The 10,545-nt window shown below is 37.5% G+C and overlaps 1 protein-coding gene across 1 annotated transcript in view; it reads left to right on the plus strand.

Moving 5' to 3' along the window:
- Positions 1–6,761, plus strand: part of LOC103199700 (lipase member J) — a 28,909-nt gene extending 22,148 nt beyond the window's left edge. Inside the window, exons 7-9 of the mRNA XM_007944034.1 lie at positions 1,971–2,042; positions 5,502–5,573; positions 6,528–6,761. Of these exons, the coding sequence (XP_007942225.1) occupies positions 1,971–2,042; positions 5,502–5,573; positions 6,528–6,761 (378 nt within the window). The remainder of the gene's footprint in view (positions 1–1,970; positions 2,043–5,501; positions 5,574–6,527) is intronic.
- The last annotated feature ends 3,784 nt before the right edge of the window (positions 6,762–10,545 follow it).

Consider the following 10,545-nt stretch of genomic DNA (forward strand, 5'->3'; position numbering starts at 1 on the left):
GCCCCGACTCATAGCGACCCCTCCTTGGGTTTCCGAGGCAGTATCACCATGGAAGTAGGATTGCCCAACCTTCCTTCTGAGGAGTGGCTGGTGGGTTTGAACCGCCAGCCTTCTGGTTAGCAGTCAAGTGCTTTACCCACTATGCTACCAGAGCTCCTATAGAAAATATAGCCATGGCCAAATATAGTACCTGTCTTAGATAGCTAGTGCTGCTACAACAGAAATACCACAAGTGGGTGGCTTTCACAAACAGAAATTTATTTTCTTATGGTTTAGGAGGCTAGAAGTCTGAATTTAGAGTGCCACCTCTAGAGGAAGACTTCTCTTTCACCTGATTTTGGAGGGTCCTTGTCTCTTTGCTCCTACACAGTCTATATGTGGCCTGACATCTCTCTTCCCCCACTTCTGCCCTGTTTGCTTGTTGAATGTCTTTGAATTGATGCATTTGAATTATGATTTTGGTGAAGAATATTTTGATGAAGAATGTAGTATGAACTGCCAGAAGAATGAACAAATCTGTCTTGAGTAAAGTAGCTCAAGAATGCTTCTTATAGGCAAGGATAGTGAGACTTCACCTCTTATACTTTGGTTATGTTGTCAGAAGGGACCAGTCTCTGGAGAAGGACATCATGCTTGGTAAGGTAGAGGGTCAGTGAAAAAGGGGAAGACCCTCAACAAGGTGGATTGACACAGTGGCTGCAATGATTGGCTCAAGTATAGCCAGGATTGTGAGGATGGCACAGGAGTGGGCAATTTTGTTCTGTCATGCTTGAGATTTCTATGAGTCAGAAGTGACTCAGCAGCACCTAACAACAATCACCACACACCTCAAAAAGAGACTGATTCAAGATACACCCTACACTAACTCTGCCTCATTAACATAATGCCATCCATTCCCAAATGGAATTATAACCAGAGTTATAGAGTTTAGGATTTAAAACACACATTTTTAAGGGACATAGTTCAACCCATAATTGCTGTTTATGTTGCTAGGTGCCCATGGAGTAAGCTCTGACTCAGTAGCAACCCTGTGTACAGCAGAGTGAAACACCGCCTGGCCCTACACCATCCTCACACTCCTGGCTATGCTTGAGCCCCTCATTGCAGCCACTGTATCCGTCCACCTCGTTGAGGGTCTTCCCCTTTTTTGCTGACCCTCTGCCTTACCAAGCATGATATCCTTCTCCAGGGGCTGGTCCCTTCTGCCAATATTACCAAACTCTGAAAGACGAAGTCTCACCACCACTCAGCTACCAGGTCGTCGTGCTGTGGAGGCTTGTGTGTTGCTATGGGGGTGGAAGCTGTGCCAATGCTGTTTGAAATTCCAACAGGGCCACTGTGTGGACAGGTTTCAGCAGATCTTCTGACTAAGACAGACTGGGAAGAAGGCCAGGGCCATCCACTTCTGGAAAAATTGGCCACAGTAAACCTCAAGAATAGCAGTAAAACATTGTCAGATACATTACTGGGATATGATTTTAGTCTTCCTCAATTAGTAAAGCTCTCAAAATGAAATTCAGTCCTCTGGGATTGGCAAAAAACCTCAGGGAAAAAGTAATTTTGGTGCTTTTCTTGTTTCTCAGGGTTCTTGTTTGTTTCTTTATATGCTCTCTTCAATATGTCTTGCTGATTTTTTTTTTTTTTTAATCATGTCAGTTCATCAGGGTTTTCAAGAAGTGTGTGTGTGTGTGTGTGTGTGTGTGTGTATAATCTGTCACTTTTGATTGTTTTCAGTAGGGGGTTGCTAGATCAAATAACAAATCCAGTATTAGCATCTAAATTAATGCATAAATTGTAAAATTGTTAAGTATGTTTGTATATTTTGTTAAAATGTAATTTGATCTTTTAAAAATTAATATTTATTGAAAAATAGCTTTAAATTTTCTTGAAATTATTTAGCTTGATAACTATCAAAGATTATGCTTTCTCTGATTGGACAGAATATAAAAACTTTTTTTTTAACCCTTCAGAGTCGTTTGGATGTGTACATGTCACAAAACCCAGCAGGAACCTCTGTTCAAAATATGCTACACTGGAGTCAGGTATTATTTTTTAAGTGTATTTCAATACAATTCCATTTATACTAATCTTGTTTTACCTCATCATTTTAGGGATCATGCTGTTAAGGTGTTCTTGTTGATTCTGACTCATAGCACCCGATAAACAGAATTTAAGTAACTATAGGGTTTCCTAGGCTTTAATCTTTATAGGAACAGATCTTTTGTCCTATGGAGCCACTGGTGGGTTTGAACTCCCAACCTTTCAGTTAAACCTTGTGCTTAACCATTACACCAAAAACAAAACCAAACTCATTGCCGTAGAGTCAGATCCAACTCATAGCAAACCCTCCTTGGATTTCCGAGGTGGTATCATGACAGAAGTAGATTGCCCAATCTTCCTTCCAAGGAATATCTGGTGGGTTTGAACTAGTAGCCTTCTGGTTAGCAGTCAAATTCCTTAGGCACTATGCCACCAGAGCTCTAATAGGGCTCTTTTGCACTGCTATAGCATGATATATTTCTAAAAATAAAATGAAATTATTACATATTTATGTAATCCTTTGTAGTTTATAAAATGTATTGGCAACATAATCCATTAGATCCTGTAACTAAATCTTAGCAATGATCAGGACAAAAGAATTATCTCTATATCACAAATGAGAAAATGTGAATTCACAACAGTATGGTAGGAATTATCTGTGCTATTTGACATACCCAAAGCTATTCAAAACTATTCCTTTAAAAAATTTTAACCAAAACTGGCACATGAATGTTTGTAGCAGTTTTATTCATAATCCCCCCAAATTAAAAGCAAGCAAGATGTCTTTCAATAGGTGAGTGAATAAACAAACTGTGATACATCTATAAAATAGAGTATTTACTCAGTGATAAAAAGAAATGAGGTATCAAGCTATGAAAAGACATGGAGGAACCTTAAGTGCATACTGGTAAGTGAACCATCACTCATCTTGCTGTTTGTCACACTATGGTGGATTGCGTGTTGCTGTGATGCTGTAAGCATTGGTATTTCTAATACCAGCAAGATCCCCCACGATAGACATTTCAACAGAGTTTCCAAACTAAGATAGACTAGGAAAAAGACCCACTGATCTGCTTCTGAAAATTAGCCAATGTAAGATTATCATTAACAACAGTGTACTGTCTGATATAATGCTGGAAGATGAGCCTCTAAGGTTGGAAGGCATTCAAAATACCACTGGGAAAGAGCTACCTCTTCAGAGTAGAACCAAAACTAAAACCAAACTCACTGCCATTGAGTTGGATCCAACTCATAGTGACCCCTCCTTGGGTTTCTGAGGCAGTATCACTAAGGAAGTAGATTGACCAACCTTCCTTCTGAGGAGTGGTTGGTGGGTTTGAACTGCCAGCCTTCTGGATAGCAATCAAATGCCTTAGGCATTATGCTACCAGAGTCAACCTTAATAATGTGGATGAAGTAAAGCCTTCTGCACTGTCATTTGCTGCGTGGAATGGCTCAAAATGAGTGACAACAGCTATAAAACATCCATTAATAATTAGAAAGTGAAATGCATGAAGTATTAATTAAGGAAAATCCAAAGCTGTCAAGAAGGAAATGGAGCTTTTTGGGCCTTCCAGGAATGATGAGGACAATTGTGCGCTGTACAGGATGTGTCACATTCCTGGGGACAAAGGAAGCCTCCTGCCAGCACATTACAAAGAAAAGTCTGGGAAAGGAGACTGCTTATAGCAAGAAACAAAAGAATGTCTTCCATGTGTGGTTAGAACATAACTCTTACCCTAATAAAGCTACTAAGAAACTATTGGCCAAAGAAATTAGAGTTGCAGAGTATAAAATTCAGTGTTGCCTTAAAACCACAGACAGAAACAGAGACAACTGAGGTCTGGATGCTCTTCAGGAAAATATGAAACTCGGAGTCAGAGCCTGCCTCAGCCTTGGACTCAAGAATGCTTTCCAGAAGAAGCCAGATCAGAGCAGACATTCATCAGGAAGTCCCAGCAAGTCTTCTGCTTCAAGCCTTTCAGAGGAACCAGTTCCCTGGTCTTGCTGCCATGGAGCAACTGGCTAATCAAACAGGCATGCCAAAATCAAGAAGTTAGCTGTGGTTTCAAAACCAAAGGGCTCAGCACCCAGGGCAGAACAGAAGGGAGCCCATGGGTTCCTTGAGAGAAGGCCCAAATGGGAGGCCAGATGTGACTGCTGAGCCACAGCAAACGGACCTGTCCACACTACCAGGCATGTCTCATCCTTTTCCTCCCTCCAATTCTTTCAGCAGGAACTAAACGTTTCTACCTGCTCTTCTGGTATCCCGGATGTTTATTCTTTGTGATCCAGTTGGGGTCTGTGTCACCAGGTTTCAACTATCCTGACTATGCAGCCCACCTAGGCTATACAGGGAACAGAGGACTCTGACTCCCCTGCAGCATTTATAAACCAGTTGCCAGTATGTCTGACTCCAGGAGGGGCCATCTCAAATACTCTGATGCTGTTCTGGCCCCAATCCCAAGAAAAATGCCAGGATCTCAAAGACCACACTGGTCTATATAAAGAAAAATGTGGCATTAGGATTGGAGCAAGACTCATTAGTAACCCTAGATATGCTGATAACACAATCTTGCTTGCCAAAACTGAAGAGGACTTGAAGCATTTGCTGATAAAGATAAAAGACTATATCCTTCAATACAAATTATACCTGAACGGAAAGAAAACAAAAACTCTTACAATTGGACCAACATCCAGTTCCAGTGATACTTAGTATATAAGAGGAAAAAACTCTCGAAAGAACTACAGGGGAAGACATGTTCTCAGGGAAAACCAGAATGTCAATAGAGCAGAGAGTAAGGATATAAGGCTGATAGAATTCCAGATGGTAGAGATAGTTTGAGAAATTGGGAAGGGTTAGACAGGATGACAGAATAGAAGATGTATGGTGCCTTATAGGGATTAGAGTGCCAGAGAAAATGAGTAACATGGGAGTCTGGACCTTCTTGTGATGAAAACATGATCAAGGAAAAAATGGGCATAATCAGTTTAGATCTAGTAGACTCAAAGCAGATGGTGGTGGTGAAGCTGCAAGGATTAAGACATAAAGGAAGGACTGGCTTCTGGGACACGTTTTGATCCCTGTCATTGAAACAATGGTGTTTCAAGAGTCCTCCTAGTTCCAGTGAAGGCCATTCACTCTTGACTCCTGCTGATGAAGCTGAGGTTCTCTGGGGAGGCATGCTGTTACTCCAATCACACAGGCATCCTTTGGGTAAGAAACAGTCTTGGGGAGAAGAGCATTTATAGGAAGGTTATTTATCATATTCTTTAAATCCCTCCCACCTGCCTCCTCTTCTTCCCCCATTCAAAAGAAAGGAGGAGCAAAGAAGCCTAACTACATATACCAGCAGACTCAGTTTAAAGGGACATATATATATGCATTGCATATCTATTTTACATCAGCTGTCACTTTAATAATCTGATGAATATAGTCTTATTTCCTGTTTTTATTTCAGCTTTTTCATTCTAGTCAGCTGAGAGCTTTTGACTGGGGCAGTCCTGTTCTTAACTTTGTTCATTTTAATCAGGTAAATAATTACATATAAACTAGAAACTTTCTTCCTTCCTGATCAGTTAAAATTATTTTGCTAGAGATCAGGATTCACTTGCAAAGGCCTAGAGTTTAATAACACAGTTAGGAGAAACAGCAGATGACCATGTTGATTTGGATTGATGTTGTCACACCCAGCTAAAGTAGCCATTTGATTTTTTCTTTGTGTTTGAACAAAAAATATTCTGAAAAAGCCTAGAGAACTTGAAAAATTAGAGGATTACAAAAATTGGTCATCCTTGAGAGGAAAAACATGTTTATAATATGCATAGTACTGTGCTTGACAAAATAAGAAAGAAAAGGTATAATTCAGTTCTTGTCCCTAAAACCAATTATTCTATTTGGGAAGATAAAACATACACATACAATTATTAGGAAAAAAAAAATAGATGTTAGTGAGAATTGATATCTTGTATAAGTATGATGATGAAATTCTTAAAGCATTTAAACCCAAGTCTGTGTGACTTGAAGTTTATGCTTCACCATCATACTTTCTTGCCTCAGCTAAACACAATGCCTGATGTGGTCTGCTTATATAAAGGTCTAAAGTAAAATATGAACATCAAATTAAATTAGATCAGATCTGACCTTGACTGCCAATATTTATCATTTATTGGTAAATGTATTGACAGTAATATAGCCACAGGTAATATTGATTAAAATGCTTTATGCTTCACAAATAATACTGGAACTACCTTGGAGGAATGTTTGAATATTTTTGAATTAGGGAAAAAAAAAACTATCTATATTTGACTTGTGTATAATTTAAGTAAAAATTATAATACCCTCTCTCATATTCTATCTTAGTAATATTTTTATATTCAGCTTATTTAAAACATTATATTTAGTCATAATGTAACGAATTAGTAATTAGTACTTTCTAATATATCAATCTCTATGAATACTCTGATTTTTGCTCATTTGTCTTTAGACAAGTTCTCCATTGTATGACGTGACAAATATGAAAGTACCAACTGCTACTTGGAATGGTGAAAGGGACTTGTTGGCTGACCCCAAAGATGTTAAAATTTTACTTTCCGAAATCAGAAACCACATTTACCATAAAACCATTCCTTATTACAATCATATGGATTTTTTATTTGGATTAGATGTATATCATGAAGTTTACCATGAAATTGTTGACATTATTCAAGGCAATCTATAAAGCACCATGGTACTCTGTGTTGAAAGATCATAGCAGTCTATGATGAAAGATCTATATAATTCCTATTAAAATCTCATTTTTTTCTTACTATGTATGTTTTTGTACTTATTTAAGTAAAACCTATAATTCTTCCCCTATATTTTTTCTCATTGCCTCTAGGCCCTGTCCTCATTAAATTAGTGGTATTTACTATCTCAGGAGAAATAGCAGATTATAATTTAGTGCAAAGAAGTCTATTGAGTTTCTAAATGGAATTGAAATAATTTATAACAGAAACAACAATATTACACATTCTCAAATGCCAGAGATGGTTTTTGAGAAAAAAAATTCCTTTCAAAATATTACACGTTTACATTATATTATAAAAAGAATGTTGGAGTATATTGGAAGAATACTGGATGATATAAAAGCGAATTTTCCTCTGTGCAGAAAGGAGAGCTCACTTTCTATGCTATATAAAGGAATTTGGAGATAAAAGAAGAAAGAGAGCCTAGATGCCAATGTAATGTTGTTCTCTGCCTACTTCAGGCTAAGCTCAAGAAGCAGGACAATTATGGAAAAGAGGGAGAGGGTATGCCTCACTTCCCAGAATACAACTGGTGGAGTGAAGTCTGAACTTTTGTTTTCAGCCCAGTATACATTAAGAATAGCAATGGTTGGGTAACATTCCTAGGCAAATAGATCTGAGGGTGGCCTCACAAAATAGTATGAACTGCAGCATGGTACATAAAAGACCCAAACATTTCCTACATACTGGAGAGGTGTAAACATGCTCAGGAGAGCGATGGTAGGCAGAAACCAAAACCAAACCAAACTCACTGCTGTCCAGTCGAATCCGACTCACAGGGAGCCCTCTTTCGGTTTCTGAGGCTGTATCTCTACGGAAGTAGATTGCCCAATCTTCCTTCCATGGAGTGGCTGGCAGGTTTGTACTGCCAGCTTTCTGGGTAGCAGTCAAATGCCTTAGGTACTACAACACTAGAGCTCCTTGGTAGATGGAAAGAGGCCTAAAAATTAGGATGAAGGGATACTGTCAACAAATATGGCATGGATTATAGGAGCCATGACACTGGGCAGCAGCGGCAGATACAGGGCACACAGACCTTCTGTGAAACCTGTGCATTTATGCTTCTGGGGAGACCTACTTCCCTTTCTTCTAATTCCTGACTAATATGTAACCTCCCTGACTGTTGTGATCTCAGAAAAGTACTATGGGGAAGGGGGAAGTCTAGAATTGACTATTAATTTATTACACAAAAAGTACGATTTAAAAACAGCTATAATTTACTGAATTAGAACATTTTGGGCTTTCAACAAATTAGAGGTTGAAAGCCAAGTTGAGTAATGGAAAAAAATTATATACATAATTGTTAAATTTACACTTAGCACATGTTTATGGACTTGAAATTGTTATACAAGTAGAAATGGAATATGTATAGATAGCGAGAAAATTAAATGCACATATTATACATTTTTATGAAGGTGCATAAAGAGAAGGCAAATTATACATTAAAAATTATAGTAAAGGCTAAAGAATATCCTAGATTTCTTTGGTAATCTTTGGAATGAAGTAGTGGAGTGCTGGAAATATATACATATTTAGAGTCATCTTTCTTTCTTTTCTTTTTTTTTTATTGTGGTGAATATATATATAACACAACACTCATCAATTCAATATCCTTTACATGCGCAACTTGACGATTCCAATGACATTGATCTTGCTGTGCAACTGTTACTGGTATCCATTTCCAAGTTTCCTATCACCATAAACAGTTATGCCCGACAGGACCAAAGTGCCATTGAGTCGGATCCGACTCAGTGACCCCTCCTTGGGTTTCCGAGGTGGTATCACTGGAGGAGTAGATTGCCCAACCTTCCTTCCGAGGAGTGGCTGGTGGGTTTGAACCACCAGCCTTCTGGTTAGCAGTCAAATGCCTTAGGTACTAGACCACTAGAGCTCATAAACAGTTACTCAGTACTCTCTAAATAATGACTTCTCCTTTCCCCCTCATTCTACCCCTGGTAAACCAATAATAAAGTTTGATCTCTATGTATTTGCCAATTGCAGATATTTAATATAAGTATGATCATATAATATTTGTCCTTTAGTGATTGAGTTACCTCACTGACTTCACTCAGCATACATGAAAATATTATGCTAAGTGAAGGAGAGACATTTTTCTTAAAGAGTTCAAGAATGTTAATGTAGTTTAAGTGTTACTTTAAAGTATTCAAATGATTCCTCAAAACTAAATATAATAAGATAATAATTCAGAAGAATTACTCATGTTGAGGTTTAAAGAATGATTTGGAAATTTCTGGCAATGGTGAACTAGGTAATTTAGACCTGGAAAAGGGGAACAAAGCATCTATTTGGAGATAAGGGAGAGTAAACAATGCAGTGAACAATAACAGGGCCAAGAAAAAGAACCCAGAAAAGTGAGTCTGGCATTTTAGATGGTTATCCCTAGCAACATCTACTTACCCCAGAAGTAAAGCTAAAAGGCTAAAAAGTCAGTAGAATATGAAACTTGAAATTCAACTCACCAAGTGCTCTGGTAAACCACCATCCTCAAGCTTTGGGTTGGAACCTCAAAGTGCTATGAGTAAGATTGAACTGAAAATTGATCACTCCTTCACAAAGTGCAATCCAACTTTGAGTCATAAATTTCTAAAGTATTTAAGGTGACCTTGGAATACTAATGCCCTAGATCTCTGTCAAAAACAAAAATAAATCCTTTCTAAAGGAAGTTCAAATCATATGATACCAGCAGTAACAAACAATAAAACTTTACAATGTTGCAAGATAAATCATTATACAAAAATAAATTATATATTATATACTAGCATCAGAAAATTACAAAATGAAATTTAAAATACTATGTCATTTACAATAGTATGAAAGTTATAATAATAATAAAGATATGAGCAAAATATGTACATGAATTGGAAACCTCAATGTTATTAAAATACATACTCTCCCCAAATGTACCTATAGATTCAAAGCAATTACAATCAAAATTTCAGAAGGCTATTTTTTTATAAAAAATTGTTATAGTGATTCCAAAATTCATATAGAATTACAATTGATCTAAAATTGCCAAAATAGTTTAGAACAGGTCAGACGACTCTCACTACCTAATTGTAATACTTATTTAAAAAGATATGTTGATTAAAACAGTGTGGTATCAGTATGAAGAGAAATCTAGATTCCTGAAACAATATTGAGAATGTGGGAATAGATTATACATATGTGGTTGAATGATTTTTGACAAAATAACTGGGCAATTTAGTGGGCTAAAGATTGTCTTTTCAACGGATAGCATTATGGAAAAAGATGAACTTGGACTTCTTCATTATATATAAAATTTAATTTGAAATGAATCATAGACTTAAATCTGAAAACTAATACTGTGACATTCTAGGAAAAAATATTTCTAACTATGAGATAAGAAAAAATTTAGATAATACTAAAAAAAAGAAAAATTATAAATAATAGATTGAGCATCATAAAAATTTTCTGCTCATCAACTGGCACTATTTAGAAAATGGAAAACAAGCCACTGACTGTTGTTGTTGTTGTTGTTAAGTGCCATCGAGTCATCTCCAACTCATAGTGACCCCATGCACAGCAGAACGAAACACTACCTGATCCCGCGCCAGCCCCACAATCCCTGCTACACTTGAGCCCATCATCGTGGCCACCGTATCAATCCATCTCGTTGAAGGCCTCCCCCTCTTTCGCTGACCCTCCACCCTATCAAGCATGACATCCTTCTCCAGG

The sequence above is a fragment of the Orycteropus afer genome, unplaced genomic scaffold (genome assembly GCF_000298275.1).
Source record: "Orycteropus afer afer isolate SDZICR_OR568_19922 unplaced genomic scaffold, OryAfe1.0 scaffold00118, whole genome shotgun sequence".
NCBI classification, from domain to species: Eukaryota; Metazoa; Chordata; class Mammalia; order Tubulidentata; family Orycteropodidae; genus Orycteropus; species Orycteropus afer.